This window comes from Lepus europaeus, chromosome 16 (genome assembly GCF_033115175.1).
Source record: "Lepus europaeus isolate LE1 chromosome 16, mLepTim1.pri, whole genome shotgun sequence".
Taxonomy (NCBI): domain Eukaryota; kingdom Metazoa; phylum Chordata; class Mammalia; order Lagomorpha; family Leporidae; genus Lepus; species Lepus europaeus.
The window spans coordinates 46,966,940-46,992,097 of record NC_084842.1 but is presented as its reverse complement, the minus strand read 5'-3'; the positions used below and the strand labels follow the sequence as shown (position 1 = coordinate 46,992,097).

The window sequence follows — 25,158 nt, the reverse complement described above, 5'->3', positions numbered from 1 at the left end:
AGGGGCTTATCCTGGTCTCCCATGGGGTGCAGGACCCAAGCACTTGGGCCATCCTCCACTGCACTCCCTGGCCACAGCAGAGAGCTGGCCTGGAAGAGGGGCAACCGGGACAGGATCGGTGCCCCGACCGGCACTAGAACCCGGTGTGCCAGCGCCGCAAGGCGGAGGATTAGCCTAGTGAGCCGCGGCGCCGGCCTGATTTTTTTTTTTTTTTGACAGGCAGAGTGGACAGTGAGAGTGAGAGAGAGAGACAAAGAGAGAGAGAGACAGAGACAGAGAGAAAGGTCTTCTTTTTCCATTGGTTCACCCCCCCCAATGGCCGCTGCGGCTGGCGCACCGCGCTGATCCAAAGCCAGGAGCCAGGTGCTTCTCCTGGTCTCCCATGCGGGTGCAGGGCCCAAGGACCTGGGCCATCCTCCACTGCACTCCCAGGCCACAGCAGAGAGCTGGACTGGAAGAGGGGCAACTGGGACAGAATCCGGCACCCTGACCGGGACTAGAACCCGGTGTGCCGGTGCCGCAGGCAGAGGATTAACCTATTGAGCCGCAGCGCTGGCCATCTGATTTTTTATAGCTTTGTTTTATATAATTTTCCTTTGCAACCTCGCAGTCCATTCACAAACAGAAAGAGAAAACCACGGTGATAGCCACCAAGTTACTAAGTAAATACTGTCAAAAAGTCCAAATCACCCAGATACACCAATACCTAGCAAAGCCTGTCAGATTTTGCTTGGTCTTGGACTTCAGAAGCTGGACAAGGTTTTTCCTGTTAGCTTTACCTAGAATTCACAACTTTATGAAATCATCATCTGAAGGATGATAGAAAGATTAGGGACTGGCATTATGGCAAGGGTGGGTAAAGCCGCCACCTATGACACTGGTATCCCATAATGGGTGCCAGTTATGTTCCAGCTGTTCCATTTCTCATCCAGCTCCCTGCTAATGGCCTGGGAAAGGCAGTAGAGGATAGCCCAAGTATTTGGGCCCCTGCCCCCATGTAGGAGACCCAGAAGAAGCTCCTGGCTCCTGGCTTTGACTTGGCTCAGCCCTGGCCATTGTGGCCATTTGGGGAGTGAACCAGTGAATGGAAGTTTGCACACTCGTGCTCTCTTGCTCTCTCTCCCGCTCTCCTCCCCACCCCCTTGGGAAACTCTTTCAAATAAAATAAAGGTATGGATTTTAAAAACCAAGCTTATCAACTTCACTTTTTTTAAAGATGTATTTATTTGAAAGGCAGAATTACAGAGAAAGGAAGAGACAGCCATCTTCCATGCACTGGTTCTCCCCAGATGACCACAACCACAAAGGCTGTGCCAGGCCACAGCCAGGAACCTGAAACTCTATCCAGGTCTCCCAAGTAGGTAGCAGGATCCCAAGTAGTTGGGCCATCTTCTGCTGCTTTCCCAGGTGTATTAGCAGGGGACTGGACCAGAAGTGGAGCAGCCTGGACTCAAACCAGCACTCATATAGGATGCCAGCAGCTTAACCCACTATACCGTAACACAGGTCCCAACTTACCAACTTTCTGAGGAGTAGGACTTTAGAATGATCTCTCCTCTGCCCAAGGTCAAGTCTTCCAACAGTCTGAAAGGCAGAGTCCCAAGCTGGAAAGTTCATGATGTCATGAGCAGACTACCAAGGCAGCTTCCCATCTGTGTTCTCTCCTTTTCCCTAACAGACTACTGGGAAAACACTATTAAAATTACATTTAAGGGCCGGCGCCATTAATGCCCTGGCCTACAGTGCCAGCATCCCAAATGGGCACCGGTTCAAGACCCGGCTGCTCCTCTTCCGATCTGGCTCTTTGCTATGGCCTGGGAAAGCAGTAGAAGATGGCCCAAGTCCTTGGGCCCCTGCACCCACTTGGTAGACCTGGAAGAAGCTCCTGGCTCCTGATCGGCACAGCTCCGGCCATTGTGGCCAATTGGGAAAGTGAACCATTGGATGGAGGACCTCTCTCTCTCTCTCTCTCTCTCTGTCTCTGTCTCCCTGCCTCTCCTCTCTCTGTGTAACTCTGACTTTCAAGTAAAACAAAATCTTTAAAAAATTACATTTAAGTAATCTAATTTTACTTAAAAGTTTATAAAAAAAAAAGTGTGACATTTAAGTTTCCAAAACAGAACTTTCTTATTCAATTTTAATATCAAGGTTGGAATGGAGAGAAAGGGGCAGTAAAAAATAATCTCCTAGCTCCAGAGTTTTCATTTGGAAAAAATGGTGCATTCTGGCCCTTCCTTCCCACTCCCACGGAGACCCTGGCATCCACCAGGAACATGTTATATGCTTATCTCTGAAATCTCCATCTCCATCACCACTGCCCATTCCAAGCCACCATCATCCTTCACCTAGGCTACATACCCCTTTCCCCACAGGACCACATATCATGTGATGCCCCTGCTCAGGACCCCACAATGACCTCTGAACATACAGAGGAGAAAACCTAGACCCTCCACCACGGTGTCTACAGTCCTGCGTGCTTGGACCCTGGCTGCTTTCCTTTCAAACTCTCCCCATCAACTCCTCTACTAGATGCACTGGGTGCTGCTGCTCGAACTTGCTGTTCCCTCTATATTCCTCAGAAGTTAGACGGTCCATTCTCTCACTTGAAGCAAGTTTCTGCTCAAAAGTCACCTCTTCAAAGAGCCCTTCCAGGCACCCTGTGTAAATTAGCTGTACCCTTTATGGAGAAGAGAATGTAAAATTAAGACTCCAAGAGTAGATGTCAAAAGACTGAGAAATGAGTACGCAGGATGAGGCTGAGCACTGTTTTGAGCTAAACTACACTGTTAACAACTCAAAGATGTCCTTTTCTTAACAGCCCAAGTATTAAAACTCAAAAAGGATAAATATTGCATTATCATTTCCACAAAATGCTCCAAAAAGGTCCTACTTATTACTACAAGGGGGCTTCAAAGTATCTATGGAAATGCATGTTATGTATTCATTACATTTTCCATGAACTTTTTTTTTTTTCTTTTTGACAGGCAGATTGGATAGTGAGAGAGAGAGAGAAAGGTCTTCCTTTTTGCCGTTGGCTCACCCTCCAATGGCCACTGCGGCCAGCGCATCGCGCTGATCCAAAGCCAGGAGCCAGGTGCTTCTCCTGGTCTCCCATGCAGGTGCAGGGCCCAAGGACTTGGGCCATCCTCCACTGCCTTCCCGGGCGATAGCAGAGAGTTGGCCTGGAAGAGGGGCAACCAGGATAGAATCCGGCGCCCCAACCGGGACTAGAACCCGGTGTGCCAGCACCGCAAGGCGGAGGATTAGCCTGTTAAGCCACGGCGCCGGCCTCATTTTCCATGAACTTTTCAAAATGCCCTCATATCGGGCCGCCGCTGCGGCTCACTAAACTAATCCTCCACCTGCAGCGCCAGCACACCGGGTTCTAGTCCCAGTTAGGGTGCCGGATTCTGTCCCGGTTGCTCCTCTTCCAGTCCAGCTCTCTGCTGTGGCCCGGGAGTGCAGTGGAGGATGGCCCAAGTGCTTGGGCCCTGCACCCACATGGGAGACCAGGAGGAAGCACCTGGCTCCTGGCTTCAGATTGGCACAGCGCGCCGGCTGCAACATGCTGGCTGTAGCGGCCACTTGGGTTGTGAACCAATGGAAAAAGGAAGACCTTTCTCTGTCTCTAACTCTGCCTGTTAAAAAAAAAAAAAAAAAAAAAAGCAGCCCTCCTATTATCCCAAATATAAAGCACAAATAAGGAAGATAAGTAAACTGGTCAGAATAAAGCAGTAACACAAATCTAATTTTTTGTGGGTCTCTGTATCAAAAAGGGACAGCTTGGAGGTTTCTGCTTCCAGGAGGGCTGAGTCAGCACCTACCAGACTCAGTTCTCCTGCAGACGATGAGCAATTCTGGACAAAAATTAAAATAATAAATAAATAAAAGTACAGGGAGAGAATTACTGCTGCAGGAAGAGTTTCTTGTGCTTTTACCCTGGAGAGCAGGCCAGAACTGGCACGCAGAAGAACGGCTGAAATTCTCATATAAAACCCAGTCTTTCTGGCCTGGAGAATAAGAGTAAAGTGTTTGGAGCAACCCTTCCTCTGGAAAGGAGGAGGGAAATTCCAGACAGGAGAGAGCCAGAAGAGGGGAGCTCCAGATTTTATGTGTAAACTGCCCAGTCTCTGGCTCACTCCTAAAACATGCATGTTTGGTGTCGTCTGTCAGCAAACTAGCTAAATACAAAACAACCCAACAACATTCGTGTTGTCATTTCAGAGACAGAACCTTCAGTTCGAGTGCAACCAAAGTAACTGGCTACTAAAACAAAAATCAAAGAAAATTATGCCAAGGCATATACTAGACAAACTACTGAAAAACAAATATAAAGAAAAAACCTTGCAAGCAGCCAAAGAAAATCACACATTTCATATACGAAAGCAAAAATCTGAAGAAAAAAACCAAACAACAACAAAAACATACCATCAGAAACCATAGAGGTCTGGAAACAATGGAACATCTTTAAACTGTCATGACAAGTGTGGGCTCCAACCTAGGGGGCTAGTTTTCCAAAACACCAGACCACAAATCCCTTGGCACTTCCATTAGTTATCTTTGTAGTTATGCTCCAGGAGCTAAAGACACAGACTCAACTGTTAATAAAAAAGGGAAGAAACAGAGAAAGAGAGAAAATCTCTCTGTTCGGTAGTCCTACAGCTTTGAGAGAGCTCACTTTAACTGGTGGAGCCTCTCCCACCTCTGAAGGCCCTGTTTCCTTGCCAGCAACTACCCTAGCCAAGCTGAAATTCCCTCCACACAGAGCACAGGACTTACCTAAGGAAAATCCCAATAAATACCACCTTCACTCTAAGCCAGATCCCTTAGTTATGCAAATAATTATTAGAAAGCAATGATAGGCCGGCGCCACGGCTCAATAGGCTAATCCTCCGCCTGCAGCGCCAGCACACCGGGTTCTAGTACAGGTCAGGGCGCCGGATTCTGTCCCAGTTGCTCCTCTTCCAGTCCAGCTCTCTGCTGTGGCCCGGGAGTGCAGTGGAGGATGGCCTAAGTGCTTGGGCCCTGCACCCGCCATGGGAGACCAGGAGAAGCACCTGGCTCCTGGCTTTGGATCAGCGCGGTGCACCAGCGCGCTGCCGGCCACAGCGTCCATTGGAGGGTGAACCAATGGCAAAGGAAGACCTTTCCCTCTGTCTCACTGTCCACTCTGCCTGTCAAAAAAAAAAAAAAAAAAAAAAAAGCAATAATAAAATTTAATATGTGAGTTCTATCAGGTACCCCTAACACAATGCTTCTCCACCTAAATGGCTCAGGCTCACCAGATTTCACAGCCCACAGATATTCAGCATTTACAACTACTGCTTATCTGAGAACCTGAGCATAAGCACAAACAGGCCAGCATTGTCTGAAATGGCAGAGAGGCTCCTGAGTTGATTCATTTAGCTAATAAGCTGATTTCAAGTCATTTTCCCTGAGGGACTGGAATCTGGGAGTTTGCTTGCTGCTCATTTTGTAAAGACCTGTTAACCATAACATAATAGGGGATGTCTGAATTTAATTGGGAAAACTACTCTGAGCTGTATTATAATTAGTGCCATTTTCCTATAAGGCAGGTCAAAGAAGCTAAGTAGCCAATCGAAGATGGCAAAATGACTACTTTACCCCAGGACTATATCTGTTCAAAATCACTTTTTCTATCACATCATGCTGCTACTTAGAAGATATTGCAAATGAAGTAATTCTGCAATGAAATAAATTTTTTGGAACTGAGTAGCTGTAACATTCCCCTTCCAGACAAACTTTCCCTACAAACTACTAATTTTCTTTCTTTCTTTCTTTCTTTTTTTTTTTTTTTTTGGACAGGCAGAGTGGACAGTGAGAGAGAGAGACAGAGAGGAAGGTCTTCCTTTGCCGTTGGTTCATCCACCAATGGCCGCCACGGCCAGCGTGCTGTGGCCGGCGCACCACACTGATCCGAAGCCAGGAGCCAGGTGCTTCACCTGGTCGCCCATGAGGGTGCAGGGCCCAAGAACCAGGGCCATCCTCCACTGCACTCCCGGGCCACAGCAGAGAGCTAGCCTGGAAGAGGGGCAACCGGGACAGAATCCGGCGCCCCAACTGGGACTAGAACCCGGTGTGCCGGCACTGCAGGCAGAAGATTAGCCTATTGAGCTGTGGCGCCGGCCTACTACTAATTTTCTTAAGCAATCTTCCAGCAATGCACTGAAAACTACCTATACTGCAGGTTAAGTAGTTGGCAATTTGCTTAAGACTTGCTTTAAAGCCTCACGTTTAAGAGAGATGGCTGCCATCTTTCTTCTAGAGTGCCAAGTTTAAGTCAGCAGGTGGATACACAAAGTCCTCAGAAGGAAATGTCCTATCCTGTATTTTTAGTTATTGTTGTTCCTGTAAAATATTTCACTTAACCATGACAGATATAATAAAAAATGAGAAGAACCTGCAAGACAATCTAGAAAAGAAAGTTCAGAATCTCCAACTCCCAATTATCAAACCCCAATTCTAGTCTTCAAAAAAAGCTTCTATAATATCCAAGTATAGGACACAGGTCTTCTCAAATCCTTTGGGGGAATGATTAAAACTCCAGCTCTTGGAATCAGACCTACTAAAGCTCAGCTCCTCCATTACTTACCGTGACCTGGAGCAAATCAATTAACCTTTCTAAGCCTCAGTTTCTACAGATATAAAGTGAAGAAACAGTGATAATAAGTCACATAATGCTAGTAACAGTGCCTAAATCATAAACTAGCTTTTTCATCACTTATCATCATCATCTTTGTTAGGACTTGGATGAAAACTGAAAGGGTTCTGTAAACTCTCAAGAGTCCAGTTTTAGTGGATCTCAGGAGACCAACAAAAGGAGCAGCAGCAATGGAACGGACAAGGCCTGAAAAAACAGCAAGCAGAAACCTCATGGAGAAAAGGTTTAGAAAATAGTTTAAGCAAATTCCTTTCTACTAAAAGAAGAGCTAAGTAAAGAAAGAGGGAAAGGAATTAAGAGTAAAATACTGTTCCATGCAGTAAAGCACATTCTTTTATTACCATGATGGGGACGCCAATGTCAGGCCACAGAAGGTCCTCTGATGGCAGCTTGGGAGAATTCCACACCACCACTACCTTGTTCAGGTAAGGAAGGCCATTGAGTCTCTCTAAGGAGTTCATAAGCACTTCCTCTCGCTCATAAGTCAACATCACTACCGTGAACTGCTCTCGTGGCACATTGCCTCCAAGCGCTGCCTGAAACTCCTTGCCAGAACCCCCAGCTCCACCACCAATAGGCCGAAATCCAGTCCCTGAGCCCAAGAATTTGGCCTCTGAGGGCAACACAGGGTCAAAGGGAGTGTGGGGGAAAAGATGGAAAGGCCCTGGAGCAGAGTTCCAGCTGCGGTAAAAGTCAGTGACAGTCAAAGTGAAGTTGCGGAGGTATTTGGGTGAGGCATAAGGTGGCTCCGTTTCTACCGGCCCCAGGTCCAGGTCCCCATTGTCAGCCATGTTGGGGTCAGTTCCAGCAGCTTTGCCTGAACGGTGGGGAATCTCAGCTGCTACCTCTTCCCGGATAGGAGCAGCTGGGATCTGTATGCGAGTCCGAATCATAGCCAGCACAGTGTTAAAAATACTGTCAGCAGTGGAGAAGTAAGTCTCCCAGAGAAACCGGCCTTGGCGCCTCATAGCCAGTAAATCACTATCAGAGAGACTTCGTAACAGGAAGTGAACCTCAGTCACCCGTGGCTTGGGCACCACCAGGGCCGCCTCATTCCACTGCAGCATGTCTTGGTAAGGAAGCTGTACCTGCTCCCCCAGCACAACCGGGACAGCACCGACCTCCAGGGCTTCAAAGAGCCGTATTGCACACCCAGATGAAATAACCAAGCGAGGGTCCCCAGGAGTAATGATGAGGGCAAAGGTGGAGAGCTTCAGTAATTCTAAGCGGTCCTCCCGCTCCCCACACAGTGCCCACTCAGTAGGCAGACTGGGCTTGGGCTGGTTTTTGCAGGTAAATTCCACAAGGACCTGATCTAGCTTACTGTCCTGGACCGCCTTTAGCGTGGCTATGATCCGATCATCATAGTCAGCTGGAGGGTCACCCTCCATTTCTTCTTCAAACGAGCGAGCCTCCTGAAGGCTGGATCTCAGGGACTCAATCTTCTCACCCTGGAAAGTGAAGAGATATTTCCGCTTGACGGGCACCTGTGGTGGGATTTCCATGAAGTTGGGTTCTGACATGGCATGGACTAGTGGTGATACTACCAAGTCAAAGCCAGGTCTGTACTGGGCAGCATAAAAGGTGGACTGGGCCACCATGGCACGGCCTGTGCTGATGTTATACAGTAAATTCTGCGTGTCTGATTTCCGTGACAGACTAATGATGACATGATTGTGTCCATCTGTCCGCCAATGCGGAAGAGAATACAACTGCTTCTCAAGGTCAGCAGGCTGCAGGACTACAGGCTCCTGCATTTCTCCCACCAATATCACATATAGGCAGGCAATGTCTGCATTTTCTGTAACATATACGTTGGTTCGTGCTGTAGCCTGAAAAGCCTGCTTGACTAAAGGATCCAGGTAGCTGCCAAAGGCAAACTGGTCACTGTCATACACATACACTGGGAAACCAGAGGTGAGAGGGCAACGAGAATAATCAAAACAGTTGTGCAGCCGACACCCTCGCGTGACCTTTGGAGGGGGAAGGCCGGTATCATCCTTCTCTGGCAGCAATCGGATGGGCAGAGAAAGCTTGGGCTGGTTTTGGGCCATCAGCTCCTTGTAGGAATGTTCGGTCTGGCTAATGACGTTCTTGAGCTGCAGCAGGTCCTGCTTGGCATTCTCAATACTCTTCTTACAGGCCTCAATCTTCAGGTTCAGCTTGGCGATTTCACTGTTCAGCTCTTGCCGCTTGGCTTCCAGCTGTAAGAGCTCTTCACTCACAGACTCGCGGATGCGACAGAGATCCAGCACATGCTTCACCTCGCAGAGCTCATTACCAGCCCGCGGGCCAAAAATCCTCTTGCCTGCTTCATCAGCCTCATCCAGTGTGGTGAGATAATAGTGAGCGATGAGGGGGAAGAAAACCAGGATGATGAAGAGCGTAAAACTGAGCCACGTGAGGCGGATACGGTTGGACCAGCGCAGCATACAGGTCTGACCTCCGTTCCCCACGCCCCCATTCCGCAACATGGTATAGCCCGTCATGAGTTCCTCTGCGGCTCTTGCCACCTCTGATCACGTTGGGTCACTCGCCATAACCATGAGTGTTTATTCCACAAAACTCAATCTCTTTGTCCACTTACACGTTGCTACAAGAGTTGGTGCTCTCCCCTGTGCAAGGCATCAAATAAAACGGAAACTTCATTTTCCTCAGCTGCAACTGAAATGGTCTCTGACCCTCTTCCAGCAGATTTTACGTTCTGGTTGTTGGCCAAAGAACATGTCTTTAATCTTTATCAAATGGTAAAAGGTGCCACCTTGTTGCCGAGATGGAAGGCAGAAAGTCCCTGATGATGAAACCTGGAAAAAATACCCTGAAATCAGATAGACTTTTTCAAATGCCATAGCTCTTGTTCCTTGGTTTTGCTGACCAACAAATATGCATCGCTTCTATTCACAGTTATGTAGTAGTTGATTAGAACAGAAATAAATGCCAGCCTTTTATCCATGTCATTGCCAACAAACAGGCCTGCAAAAGAAAGAGAACCATATCAGTCTTGGAAAGACCCCGTTCAACAACCCTCCTGGCCTTAGCACATTTCTTGGAAATGCTTCAATCTTGTTACAATGAAACAAGGTAACACACTGGGGTAAGTCTTACAGAGCAGTGTAAGATCAGTTTAGAGCCCTTTTTTTGGTATGAGTACTTTAATAAAAAAAAATATGGGTAAGGACATGCCCTAAACAGTTTTCATTTACATTGCCCCCACCCCCTTCCTATTTAACTAGATCTAGAGCAGCACTAGAGCCTTAAAAATTCCTTATCTAGACCTCATCTGTAAATGAGAAATGCTTCCAATCCAACCATATTCATTCTTAATATAAAAGTCTCTTTTTTAACTACTTAACCAAAAAACAAACAAAAATAAAAACCTCTGAGGAGCTCAATTTGTTAAATTTAGAGTTGAAGAGAACTCTTTTGATCTTTACCCAGTAGTAGATGTAGTAATCCAGAGACAAAAAGGTACTTTTCCTAGTTTGCTTCTCATTTATCTGCCATTAGCAGGCATCATGTGCTTCTTCTTAAAATATAAATAGTAACTTGGTCTTTTAGAAAGAACAGCACACTTACAAGTAAGAGGCATTACTTCTTGTTCTTTGCGGTAGAAGTACTATAAGACACCATCCCTCAGTTTCCTACTCTTCTAAAATGGAGACAAGTGCATGTTGCTACGAAAACAAAGCACAGAGCAAAGGGTATTTCATGCTAATCAATCTTGAAACAACAATCCCAGTCCTCTTGTCTTCCCTAACTTTACACCAACAGCTACAGCAGCTTTCCACTTGCTCTTCCCTCAAACACAACATATCTGGAAGTAACACATAATATGCTATGCCAAGGAATAGTCCCAAATTAGTTCATCATTTCTTCCAAAGAATAATCACCATACTCTTAACATATCTCAGACATGCTGGGTGTTACTCTGGGAGAATCCAGAATCCCTGACCTATCCTAATCCTTAAACTCAAGAAACTTCCTTAAACCTAAGAGATAAGAAGGAAACAAACAGCAAAGGTGCCACAGCTAGGCAGTAAAAATACTTTAAACTTCACAGGGACATAATCACTCAAATCGCCAGTTTCCACCTTTATTAAAGACGCACAACTGGGGCTGACACTACTGGGTAAAGCCATGAGTCTCAGCAGCTCCACTTCCGGTCCAGCTCCCTGCTACTGGCCTGGGAAAGCAGCAGAAAATGGCCTAGGTACTTGGGCCTTGGCAACTATGTGTGAGATCCAGAAGAAGGCCCAGGCTCCTGGCTTTGGATCAGCCAGCTCTGGCCATTGCGCCCATTTGGGAAGTAAACTAGCAAATGAAAGACCGCTCTCTCTCTCTGCCTCTGACTCTCTGTAACTCTTCCCTTCAAATAAATAAATAAATACAAAAAAAAAAAAAATTGCACATCTATCAAAGGTTTGATAGTCTTCCATCCCTCTAAAAACAAAAAAGTTGGTGTTACTAAAAGGTTTAAGAGCAATTGATAAAGGCAACAAAAAGTAATAAAAATCTATCATGATAAAGACTAAATTTGATAATCTCAACTTCTATAACTAATGGTTAACCAAATATCCCAAAGAACATAGATCAGTGTTTCTAAAGTATTCATATTAACCTTTTGATTCATATGTTTAAACCTGTCTTTTTGCTTTCAAAAGAATATTCTCTGCAATTCTGCTCAAATCATAAGAATGGAATGGAGGGGGGAAAAAAGGCAGGCATAATCAAGAGAATTCGGCAGATTCCTTCCTTCCTTACCATACATTGCAGGGTCCTTCCTTTCTCTGACTTAAGAGGCATTTTACTCCGGTCTATAACTTCTTGAAATTATGAAACCAGGGGTTGCTTTCCTGATTTAAAAGAAAATAGAAAAATGATAGACTATTAGAATACCAGAAGTGCTACTAATGCATTTATTTACACATGCCTTATGAAAGCACTTTTTTCACATTTATGGGGTGCCCATATAACTTACTGTCTAAATACAGACATGTTTTGAAATACACTAGGACAGTAGGTGTGTAAACTGAGACTTTCACATGTAAACCATCCAGACATGGTACCTATTTGGCGTTCTATGAGGGGATAAAATGAAACATCAAAACATGGAAAAGCCTTTACCTTTTTGAAGTATTTACCTAGATACCTATGGATGAAATAAATGATGTACCCAGAATCTGCCCCAAAATAAGCAGAATGTGGGGGATGAGGAATATCTTAAGTACAAATGAACCAAAATCAGCCATAAACTGATGCTGACATTGAATGATGGTTATACATGGCGATTCATGCTCTCTGATTTTGCCTTTATTTGAAATCTCTCCAACTGAAAAAAAAAATCACACATATTATGAAAAAAATATTTTTAAAATTCATTTGGGGTGGGGTGGTGCTGTGGTGTAGCAGGTAAAGCCACTGCCTCCAGTGCCGGCATCCCATATGGGTGCCAGTTCTAGTCCCAGCTGCTCCACTTCCGATCCAGCTCTCTGCTATGGCCTGGGAAAGCAGTAGAACATGGCCCACGTCCTTGGGCCCCTGCACCCACCTAGGACACCTAGAAGAAGCTCCTGGCTCCAGCCATTGTGGCCATATGGAGTGAACCAACCATATGGGAAATGAACCAGTGGATGGAAGATCTTCTCTCCCTCTCTCTCTCTGCCTCTGCCTTTCTGTAACTCTGCCTTTCAAATAAATAAATAAGTCTTAAAAAAAAAAAAAAAAAGAAGTCATTTGGCATTGCAGTGTAGTAGGTAAGGCCAACACAGGCTGCACCATCATCCCAAAAGGGCACAGATTCAAGTCCCAGCTGCTCCACTTCCAATCCCGCTCCCTGCTGGTAGCCTGGGAAAGCAGTAGAAGATGGTCCAAGTATTTGGACCCCTGCACCCGCATGGGAGACCTGGAGGAAGCTCCTGGCTCCCGGCTTCGGATCAGCCAAGCTCCAGCCACTGCAACCACGTGGGGAGTGAACTGTCAGATGGCAGATCTCGCGTGCTCTCTCTCTCTGTAACTCTGCCTCGCAAATAAATACGTCTTTAAAAAAAAAAAAAAGTCATTTGGTGGTTGACCATACTTAGTCTAGTACATCCAGCACTAACCACATATATTAGCAGACATAGCAACAAAAACAAAGGTTTTCGTGGACACCAACAATTCAACAATGATTCATAAGAAAAGTCCACCAAAGATCTTTTACTGGAATAAGACAAAACTGTCAAAATCTCTTCCATTATTCTCTAGAAAATGACAATGAGTATTAGGATTTAGAAATAAATGCCATTAAAATACTGATAAGATGCAATCTCCAAAGAGTTTTACTCCAAATATATTATACATCATATTTTTCATTAACCACAATAGCATTTAAAGTATAACTTGTCAGCCTGCTTCTGTTCCTGCCTCTACCACACATTCCATACACAGCAGTCCAGAACATCTTGTTAAAAACACAAATGATTGCATCTCCCCACCAGGCCCTCCTAACTAGCCCTAACAACCCGTCTTCTCTCACTTGCAACCACTGCTCCCCTGGCTGGTGAAACTTTAGTTGTGCTGGCTTCCTTTCAACTCCTTACCCACACCAAGCTCTTCACTGCCTTGGAAGCTTCATAGCAGCTTTTCTGTTGTGTGAAATGTTCTTCCCCAGGCTTTTTCCAGATTGATTGTTTTGTACCCTTGGGGTCTTCCTTTTTTGACATACCCATTTGAAGTAGCCTTTCTCACCCCAATGCTTTCTGACATTAGACCTAGTGATTTCCTACATTACATCTTTCCATTTGTTAATTATTATCTACCTTCTCCAACAAAACCTAACCCTCCAGGGCAGGCACCTTATCTGGATCATAGCTTTATCATGGTCACCCAACACATCTAGCATACTTTGAGTACTCTACAAATATTTATCAATTAAATGAATTATATCATGTCACTGATCCCTTCTGCATCCTACAATTTTTCAGGTCTTCCCTTGGTTTCCATGAAACTAAAGTGTTTTGATGTTCTACCTATTTCTCTGACTCATTCTTTGTTTCTGCTTTGCAGGCACCCCATCTTCCTCCTACCTCATACAACAAAGGTTCCCCAAGACTCTCAAAATAATCTGTTGTTAATGGATCCAACCACTCGAAAGGCTTCAGCCATCACCCACCACTTGGCAACCCCCAAAGCTACTGCTCCAGTCTAGTAACCAAGTATCCCAACTCCTTCACAGATTATCTGTCCTACGATATATCATGGTCACCTCACACCTCCAAATACTTCTTTCCAATGACATATAGTTCTACTCATAGTAATGTGTTCTTCTTCTTCTTCTTCTTCTTTTTTTTTTTTGACAGGCAAAGCAGACAGTGAGAGAGAAACAGGGAGAAAGGTCTTCCTTTTTGCCGCTGGTTCACCCTCCAATGGCCGCTGCGGCCGGTGCACTGCGCTGATCCGAAGCCAGGAGCCAGGTGCTTCTCCTGGTCTCCCATGCAGGAGCAGGGCCCAAGCACTTGGGCCATCCTCCACTGCCTTCCCAGGCCATAGTCGAGAGCTGGACTGGAAGAGGAGCAACCAGGACAAAACCGGCACCCCGACGGGGACTAGAACCCGGTGTGCCGGCGCTGCAGGCGGAGGATTAGCCTATTGAGCCGCAGCGCCCGCCTATTCTTCCAGTCTTACAAGCTAGAAAAGTACAGCTTTCAGAGTTAGCCAGACCTGAATCAACTCCCACTTTGTTGGCTGCTAGATAATGGTCACTCTACCATTCTGAGATGGTTTTTCATCAGTACAAATATAACATTCCTGCCACGAACACTCATTTTTAAATTAAAATCATAGGGGGCCACGCCTGCAACTAGGGAGTGAGCATCCCATATAGGAGCCGGAGTCTCGGCTGTTCCTCTTCCAACCTAGCTCTCTGCTATGGCCTGGGAAGGAGGAAGAAGATGGCCAATTGCTTGGGCCCCTGCACCCACATGGGAAACCCAAAAGAAGGGCTCAGCTGTGGCCACTGCAAGCCATTTGGGGAGTGACACAGTGAATGGGAGGCCTTTCTCAGTCTTGCCTTCTCTCTGTAATTCTGCGTCTCAAATAAATAAATAAATCCTCAAAAAGATTAAAACCAAAGATGATGAATAAAAAATATACTGTGCAGTATCTGGCATAAATTAGGCTATTATTATAAGCCTTGGAGTTATTTCTAATTCCTCCATCTACATCCACCTGCATCTGATTTCCTGCTAAGCCTTACCAACTCCTTTCTGAAAAATAATTACAGTAATAATGTACTTATTTTTTTAAATTTATTTGACAGACAGAGTTAGACAGTGAGAGACAGAGAGAAAGGTCTTCCTTCTGTTGTTCACTCCCCAAATGGCTGCCACGGCCGACACTGCGCTGATCCAAAGCCAGGAGCCAGGTGCTTCCTCCTGGTCTCCCATGCAGGTGCAGGGCCCAAGCACTTGGGCCTCCTCCACTGCCTTCCTGGGCCACAGCAGAGAGCTGGACTGGAAGAGGAGCAACTGGGACTAGAACCCAGCGCCCATATGGGATGCCGGCGCTGCAGGCGGAAGATTAACCAAGTGAGCCACGGCGCTGGCCCCAGTAATAATGTACTTATAATAACATAGTTTATAATAATTTTTACATTTATCCCTTCCTTTCATTCTACTACCCTCACCCTAGTTCTGGCTCAAAGTAAACTACAGTGCTTAACCTTATGCTCCCCACTGATTTATCCTCTAAATCAATATTTGCATCTCATCTAATAGTGCTTCAGCTTCAGTGATTGCAACTGATTTGTCTTTCAGTTCACTGATCCATTCTCATGCCATATTCCTTCTACTGTTAATTCTACCCAATAAATTCTTAATTTGAGGTATTATATTTTTCAGAGCTAGAATGTCCATTACAGAAGATTCTACTTTGTAACTGAAATTCTATATCCATTTTTTCCCCATCTTCTTTAGTATACTAATAAGACTTAAATTTCTTATCTAACAACTGTACCACTTGTGGATTTGATTTTTTTTTTTTTCCTTGACTATGGTCATAACTTCCTACTTCTTCGCAATCTTATAATTTGATATTGTATGCTGGATATTGAGTTTAAAATAATCATAAAAACTGAAACAGATGTAATTTTCCTAAAGCAGGCACACTTTTTTTTTTTTTTTTTTTGACAGGTAGAGATGTAGACAGAGAGAGACAGAGAGAAAGCTCTTCCTTCCATTAGTTCACTCCCCAAATGGCCACTACCGCCGGTGCTGTGCCAATCTGAAGTCAGGAGTGAGGTGCTTCTTCCTGGTCTCCCATGCGGGTGCAGAGGCCATCCTCCACTGCCCTCCCGGGCCACAGCAGAGAACTGTACTGGAAGAGGAGCAACCACGATTAGAACCCAGAGCCCATATGGAATGCTGGCGCCACAAGTGGAGGATTAACCAAGTGAGCCATGGCGCCCGGTCCCTTGGCACACCTTTTTCTGTCAGTTTGAATAAATGCAATTATGCAGAGACCCTCACTTTCCCTATAAATACTTATACCTTAAAGTTTATTTTGATTGGGTATTGTTAACCACCAGCTTTTAAATTTTTTTGTGTGTTTTGTTAAAACACACTAGAACAACATTTGCCATTTTAAATTTTAAAAAAATCTTTAAAGATTTGTTTATTTAAAAGGCAGAGAGTTGAGATGGTGAGGAGAAGGGGGGAAGGGAGGGGAGGGTGGGTGACAGGGCACAAGGCAGTAGAACTTTTAATGGATGGAGCCTCACTGGAGGTCACTAGGGGTGTTGTTCTTGGAAGCAACTAAGGTAGCTCTTAGCTCTTAGGAATTAGCTCTCCCCAAAGGGAGGTTGTGGCCTGGCCCCTTCCCTTTCTTCCTGTCTTGCCATATGATCTCTTCTTCTCACTTGCACTCTGGTGATAATACCATCTGCCATGAGGTGACACAGCCAACAGGGTCATCATGAGAGCTGATGCTAGGCTTTTCAGATTTTCACCTAAAACTGGGTGAAATACATTTATATATTATTTATTTTCTACATTCTGTATACTACTAACAGAAAGACGAATGCAGTATTATAAGTTATCTAGAGATGATTTAAAGTACACAGAAGGGGCCGGCGCCGTGGCTTAACAGGCTAATCCTCCGCCTTGCGGCGCCGGCACACCAGGTTCTAGTCCCGGTTAGGGCACCGGATTCTATCTCGGTTGCCCCTCTTCCAGGCCAGCTCTCTGCTATGGCCCGGGAAGGCAGTGGAGGATGGCCCAAGTCCTTGGGCCCTGCACCCCATGGGAGACCAGGAGAAGCACCTGGCTCCTGGCTTCGGATCAGTGAGATGCGCCAGCCGCAGCGGCCATTGGAGGGTGAACCAACGGCAAAAAGGAAGACCTTTCTCTCTGTCTCTCTCTCTATCCACTCTGCCTGTCAAAAAAAAAAAAAAAAAAAAAAGTACACAGAAGGATGTGTGTAGGTTACATACCAACACTATGCCATTTTATAATAGACTTGACCATCTGTGGATGCTGGTATCCACGGGAGGAGAGGGGGATTTCAAAGCAATCCCTCCCCCAGACTCCGTCCACACAGATATCAAATGACAACTGTATTCAATATATCTTTGTTAGTGATTACCCTTAAAAGGTAGCATTCTTGACTTGTTTATTTAAATCTAGAGTTTAATAATATTTCTAGTATTTCCTCCCTTCCCTTGACTAATACTACTTATAGTAACCTATCTTGATTATATGTCATTATTACCTACTATTTTAGCTGCACCTTATTTTTATGCTCTCAATAACAGAATTCACGCATGTTTAGATTTATCCACACATTTAATAATTCCCTTGTTCATCATTCCATTCCTGTTTGCTTTTCATTCTTTCTTTCTGGTTGTTTCCTTGGTGGCAAATTCTGTCCTCATGTAAAAAACACTTTAATTTCACCCTAATTCTTGAATGATGATTTAGTTGAATATACAATGTTAGGTTTTCCTTTTCTGCCTACACTTTGAAGAATCCTCAGGATATCATCATTGCTATTGAAAAGTGAGATGTCAATCTAACTGTTGTACCTTGTGGATCCTCTCACTTTTCATTCTGGTTATTTCAAAGGTGTTATTTCAAAAGTGTCAACTCATGGAACTTTGTTTTTTGTTTTAGGCTCAGGACTCATTTAACTTTCCGAAACTTAAGATTTGTGTCTTCAGTTAATCTAGAAAATGCTCAGCCATTATCCTTTGAGTATTACCTTTCTGTTATTTTGATCTTCTTGAATTGTTATTAGATGACTAGCATAAGATCTCTCCCATTCTGCCTATCTTTTAACTTCTTTCATACGTTTTCTCTCCCTTTCTTCTTTGTGCTACCTTCTAGAAATTTCCTCATATCTAGTTTAGGGGTTGGAAAATTTTTTCATTAAAGGGTAAGAGAGTACATATTTTAGGTTGTGTGGGTCACATAAGGTCTCTGTGGCATATTTTTGTCTTTTTTTCTTTTTCTTTTTTTTTTTTTACAAACACCCTTAAAATATAAAAACCATTCTTACCTTGCAGGCTATAAAAGACAAGCCATAATTCAGATTTAGCCCACAAGGCATAGTTTGCTAACTCCTGATCTAGTTCATCAATTCTGCTTTCTGTATCTAAGCTCCTATTTATCCTATTCACTGGGTTGCCTTTTTTTTTTTTAATTTGAGTGACAAAGAAGGACAGGTAACTGGTCCATTCCCCAAATGCCCACAATGGCCAAGACTTGAACAAGTCAAAGCCAGGATCTGGGAACACACTCTAGGTCTCCCACATGGTTAGCAAGAGCTCAGCTACTCAGGCCACCACCATTTCCTCCTAGGATTTGCATTAGCAGGAAGCTAGAACTGGACATGAAATCCAGGTACTCTAGTATGGGACACAGATGTCTTAACTGCTAGGCATTTAGCCTAGCTTTTAATTTCAATACTGGCTTTTAATTTCAATACTACTTACATTTCAGAAGTTCTACTGGCTCTTCCTTTGTCTTTAATTTCATGACAGTACTATACTCTTCTCTCATGTACACTATCCTTCTCTCCATGGGTTTATTTTGTTCTTATCTGCTGATTCTTGTTTACAGAAGAATGGTAGAATGTTCCTCTTCTGCTCTGTAATTCTGTATTGAGTCCGTCTTTGATAGTACTGTTTCTGGGAAATCTATATGATCTAGGTTCAGAAAGCATCCCTCTAGAAGAGCTCCTAATTGGCAAATAAATCTATCATATTATCAACTTTAGACCCTTTTTATGTCAACTTCTCAGTCTAGAGATTTCCCTATCCCAGGGCCAGCATCATGGCACAAAGGTTAAGCCACTGCCTGTGATGCCAAAATCCCAAATGAGCACTGGTTCAAGTCCTGGCTGCTCCACTTCCAATCCAGCTCCCTGCTAATGTACCTGGGAAGGCAGAAGACGACGACCTAAGTGCTTGGTCCCCTGCCAACCACGTGGGAGACCCAGATGGAGTTCCTGGCTTTAGCCTAGCTTACATTTGGGGAGTAACCAGAAAACAGTTATGCCTTTCAAATAAATACACACACACAGAAAGAGAAAGAGAGAGAGAGAGAGAGAGAGAGAGAGAGTGTTTCATTGACTTCCCTATCCCACATACCTACTGTAAATATGAACACAAAATCTACATGAAGGGAAACCCAGTCATGAGTTCTCAGTGGACATTCCCTCTTTCCACCTATCCAGGGTCTAAGCTAGGAAAGACATGTCAGCAGTGTGCTCTTGAACAGGTTTTTTTCTAGTCTGTCTACTTTTACTTAATGTTCAGCCCTGTGACGATCCATACTCTTATGCTGTCTCAATTCTAATACAGACTCAAGGCTTTTCTCTCTCATCTCTGCAAAAACTAAAGCACAAGTTACTGAAACTGGCAAATACCCTGAGGTGATGTAGCATCAGACTGCTCACCAGATGCTTTGATTTTTCAGTTCCCACCCTCCCCCTAATAACCCACCTTTATTTTAATGAGGATGGACCTTCCTTTCTTGAGAGCGCAATATGCATTTAGTAGTAGAGGGGTTTATATTTATCTCTGCTATTTTGCCAAAAGCAGAGACATTCTCTAGTCTTTTTTCTATGTATATATGCTTACAAAAATGAAACATTGTGTATTCTTATAGACTCATTTTCCGCTTCTGCCAAGAACAGTCTGATGTCCCACATCATTAGACATTCCACATCATCAATAGCTGAATATTATCTCACAAGAAAGGCTATAATTTATTTAGCCAATCTCCTTTCGTTAGATCCTTAAACTGTTTCCAATTTTTCATTATTACAATCAACGTTATAATGAGTATTCCTGCAGCTATCTTTGCATACTTCTATAGAATTTAACAGTAAATTGCTGGGACAGAGAAAGAATATCTTACCCTTTTAAAAATTGTCTGCTAGAAAGATGATCATTTCTCCTCCCAGCAGCAATACAGACAGCATCCATTTACCAACAGTTTAACAATAACAGTGTGACAGAGATGGCTATTATTCCCAAGTATCCATTTGCTCCCCTACGTTTCCCATGCTGCCTCACAGTTTGGTTGGAGCTTTACGGGAATGTGAGCAGCAGCAAGGTGTCATTTGCAGTAATGGGCAATCAAAAACAGGTATGAATTCCCTCTCCTTCCACTTATCTGAGAAACTAAAAGCAAAAAGTTCCAAAATCATGGAGAAACACCAACTAAGGATAGCCACTTGACCTACATCAGACTGTGAAGTGAATGAAGTAAATGAGAAACTTCTGTTTCATTAAACCCTGAGATTTCAGAATCTGTTGCAGCAGTTAAGCATTAATTAAGCTGATCCAATGAAGTATCTTTTTAAAATCTGACAGTAGGTGAAAGGTCATTCCACTGCCTTCATTTACCTTTATTTTGGAAGTCAAACAACTGTTGTCCATTGTGTATGTGCATTTCTCTTTCCATGCACTGCTAGTTCATGTGTTCTGGCAATTTTTCTATTTTTCAGATTCAGTCCCCTGCTCACAATGATCACTCTTCTGTGTCGCTGGCAAGATCCTCCATAATCAGGGTGTGCTCTGGCTTGTTGCCCTATTTAAACTGCCCCATTCATGTTCACATCATTATCTTTCCAGCACTTTTCCAGTGTGAACACTGAGCCGGCTCGAGCTGTTCCCCAACAATCTCCACGGGAGCCAAGGTGAGCACAGCAAGCCTGGGCTTCTCTCCTTTCCCAAAGCCTATTCCCCTTTAGGGCCATTTTCAAGTCTTAACTCTGTCTTACCTCTTTCCTGCAGTTTTCTCCAACCTCAGTGGATTTCTAAGCTCTCTTAACTCCCACTGTACTCAACACCAGAGGATTTGGAACTTACTCAGTTGTTCATTAATTTCATTGAAGTAATTTATTGTTCTCTGGATGGATTAAAACTCCTCAAGGAAAAAACTATTTTTCTCACCACTTTTCCAGTTTTCCTACAGAATATCACACAGTATTAGATCCCTGTCCATTAAATGATACTAGTTCAAAGTCTTTATATTTTTATCCCCAATCAAGCTTGAAATTTGAAGCCTACAGGCCGGCACCATGGCTCACTAGGCTAATCCTCTGCCTGCGGCGCCGGTACCCGGGTTTAGTCTCGGTTGGGGCGCTGGTTCTGTCCCTGTTGCTCCTCTTCCAGTCCAGCTCTCTGCTGGGGCCCAGGAAGGCAGTGGAGGATGGCCCAAGTCCTTGGGCCCTGCACCCGCATGGGAGACCAGGAGGAGGCACCTGGTTCTTGGCTTTGGATAGGCGCAGTGCGCCGGCCGTAGCAGCCATTTGGGGGGTGAACCAACGGAAGGAAGACCTTTCTCTCTGTCTCTCTCTCACTGTCTAATTCTGCCTGTCAAAAAAAGAAAGGAAGACAGAAAGACAGAAAGAAAAGACAGAAAGGAAGGAAGGAAGGAAGGAAGGGAGGGAGAGAGGAAGAGAGGAAGAGAGGGAGGGAGGGAGGGAGGAAGGAAGAAAGAAAGAAAAAGAAATTTGAAGCCTATATATATATTATTGATTCAAAGCAAATAATATGCTGCAAAACAAAACATGTCAGAGCTAGGAGGCAACTGGAAAGCCTTCTAGACTTCTAGCAACACTGATTCAGGACTCAGAGAATTTGAGAATTAGGGGACACTACATAGTCTTTCTCAACCTATATTCTCCTTTGTCAAGTGACATTTAAAAATGCCCATGAAGGGATGGGCATTGTGGTGCAGCAAGTTAAGCTGCAGCTTGATACCCACATCCCATGTTAGAGTTGCCTAGGATTCAGTCCTGCCACAGCTCCCTACCCAACTTCCTGCACATGTGCCTGGGAAGGCAGCAGAGATAGTTGGAGTGCTTGGGCCCTGCACTCATGTGGGAGACACAGATGGAGCTCCTGGTACCTGTCTGTGGCATGGCCAACCCCTGGCTATTGTTAGCACTTAGACAGTAAACCAGCAGATGGAAAATAACTCTCTCCCCTTACCTCATCTTTCAAATAAAAATAAATAAATAATATCTCCGCATATCTCCAGGGTTACATTCACATTAAATAAGATATCACACTGAGACTCAGTTCAAGCAGCAAAACAGAAAAAACAAGAGGAAAATTTTGCATGAAACACATTATAAAAATTTTCAGACCAATAAATAACTTAAGCTTTACTTAAGAACCAGAAAAATAAACCCAAACACAAGCAAATGATAAACAGCAGCAATCAATGAAATCAAAAAGAGAAAAGAAATGTATGTCAAGAGGTTGACAAACCTGTAAAACTGACCAAAAAGAGAAGAAAAAAAAAAAAAAAGAGAGAGAGAGAAAAGACATAAATTACTAATACCGAGAATGAAACTGAGAATAACACTACAGTCCCTAAGGGCATCAATTATACACTGAAAGGAAATGAATCAACTTATTTATTTAAAAAAAAATTTTTTTTTTTCTTTTTGACAGGCAGAGTGGACAGTGAGAGAGAGACAGAGAGAAAGGTCTTCCTTTTGCCGTTGGTTCACCCTCCAATGGCCACCGCGGTAGGCGTGTTGCGGCCGGCGCACCGCGCTGATCCGATGAAATGAGCCAGGTGCTTCTCCTGGTCTCCCATGGGGTGCAGGGCCCAAGCACTTGGGCCATCCTCCACTGCACTCCCTGGCCACAGCAGAGAGCTGGCCTGGAAGAGGGGCAACCGGGACAAAATCTGGTGTCCCGACCGGGACTAGAACCCGGGGTGCCGGCGCAGCAAGGAGGAGGATTAGCCTGTTGAGCCACGGCGCCAGCCATGAATCAATTTAAAAAAAAAATATTTATTTATTTGAGAGGCAGAGTTATGGACAGTGGTAGAGTCAGAGAGAAAGGTCTTCCATCTGCTGTTTCACTCCCCAAATGGTTGCAACAGCTGGAACTGAACAGATCCAAAGCCAGGAGCCTCTTCCGGATCTCCCACGCTTCTGGATCTCCCACACCGGTACAGGGGCCCAAGCACTTGAGCCATCTTCTACTGCTTTCCCAGGCCACAAGAAGAGAGCTGATTGAAAGAGCAGCCAGGACTCAAACTGGTGCCCATATGGGATGCTGGTGCCACAGGAAGAGGCTCAGCCTACTATGCCACAGAGCCAGCCCCTTATTTTTTTAAGATTTTTTTTTTTAAGATTTATTTATTCATAAGGCAGACTGACAAAGAGAGATGGAAAGACAGAGACCTTCTATCCGCTGGTTCACTATCCAAATGGTCACAATAGTTGGGGCTGGGCCAGGTTGAAGCCAGGAGCCTTGAACTCCATCCAGATCTCCCATACTGGGTAGCAGGGACCAAGCCATCTTCTGCCGCCTTCCTAGGCACATTAGCAGCAAGCTGGAGCAAAATTCATGCTGGTGGGGCCGGCGCCATGGCTCACTTGGTTAATCCTCCACCTGCGGCGCCAGCATCCCATATGAGCACCGGGTTCTAGTCCCAGCTGCTCTTCTTCCAGGCAAGCTCTCTGCTGTGGCCCGGGAGGACAGTGGAGGATGGCCCAAGTGCTTGGGCCCCTGCACCCACATCGGAGAACAGGAAGAAACACCTGGCTCCTGGCTTCGGATCGGTGCAGCGCCGGCTGTAGCAGCCATTTGGGGAGTGAACCAACGGAAGGAAGATCTTTGTCTCTCTCTCTCTCTCTCACTGTCTATAACTCTACCTGTCAAATAAATTTTTTTAAAAAATTCATGCTGGTGTCACAGGCAGCAGCTTAACTCATTGTACCACAATGCCAGCCTGGGACCAATTTCTTAAAAGACACAAACTATTACAACTCACCCACTATAAAACAAATTGACTTCATAACTTAAAATCTTCCAAAAAAAATCTCCACCCTAGATGATTTTACTTGAGGATTATATTAAACATCTAAAGAAAAATAAAAACCTATTATACACAATTTCTTCCAAGGGGGGAAACACTTCCCAGTTCATTTTATAAACCTAGCTTGACACCAACAAAGACAGCACTAAAAAAAAAAAAAAAAAAAAAAAAAAAAAACCTGACAAATTTCTCTCATGAATATAGGCACAAAAATATTTAGCAAAATATTAGGGATGAGAATTCAGCAATATGTAAAAACTATTCTATCATATTGCATTCAGGAAGGGAAGTATTAATTTTTAAAGATTTATTTATTTGAAAGAGTGTCACAGAGAGGTAGAAACACAGGTGTCTTACATCCACTGCTTCGCTCCCCAAATGGCCTCAATGGCCAGAGCTATGCCAGGACAAAGTCAGGAGTCTGGAACTCCATCCAGGTCTCCCACATGAGTGGCAGGGCCCAAGTACTCAGGCCATCTTTCACTGCCTTCTCAGGCACATTAGCAGGGAGCTGGATCAGAAGCAGAACACTGGGACTCAAACTAGTGGTCTGATATGAGATGTCAGCAATGCAGGCAGCTCAACTAGCTGTGCCAAAACATAGGCCCCAGAAGTGTTATTTTAACTTTAATAGTTGATTTCATCCAGAAGCATAAAGATTGTCTCCATTTACTTATAGCTCCCATTATTTCTCCTATCAGAGTGTTCTGTTATTCTTACCCACACTCCATATCTTATTATCATATTAATTTGTGAGGATGATTCTCAAACTTACTTTTCCTCTTCACATCCCTCCAATATCCCTTTTCTAACAGGAAAGATATTAATACCTTAATTTTCCAATGGGAGCAAAAACACTTTGTCTATGAGTAAGCAGGTTAAGACAGTGTCTTCTCTCAGCAAAGATTCCAAATAGTTGCACTCAGAGACCATCATTCAGATCACAGACAATGTCCTACTTTTTCATCTTCCCCTCATCAAGAATTTTTGCTAACTGAAGAATCCCTACTCTGCTGGCCGCTCACTTGAGGCCTGACAAGCTGTGTTTCTGTAAAGCTAAACTCAATGCAAAAGCTCACAAGGAAACCTGGTATTTAGCCTGGTATCTAAGCTGCTCACATCCCACACTGGAATACATGGATTCCAGTT

The 25,158-nt window shown here is 44.3% G+C and overlaps 1 protein-coding gene across 7 annotated transcripts in view; it reads right to left on the bottom strand.

The window, feature by feature from the left end:
* The window catches only part of EXTL3 (exostosin like glycosyltransferase 3), a 138,181-nt gene that overhangs the window by 32,673 nt on the left and 80,350 nt on the right, over positions 1–25,158 (bottom strand). For 4 of the 7 annotated variants that reach the window (XM_062212822.1, XM_062212823.1, XM_062212825.1 and 1 more), the window contains exons 2-3: positions 11,444–11,535; positions 7,024–9,655 (exon numbers count right to left, since the gene is read on the bottom strand). In XM_062212822.1, the coding sequence (XP_062068806.1) occupies positions 7,024–9,171 (2,148 nt within the window). In that variant the 5' untranslated portion in view covers positions 9,172–9,655; positions 11,444–11,535. Of the gene's footprint in view, positions 1–7,023; positions 9,656–10,258; positions 10,357–11,443; positions 11,536–25,158 lie in introns of all 7 variants that reach the window. The other 3 variants (XM_062212828.1, XM_062212827.1, XM_062212826.1) reach the window with 2 other exon arrangements.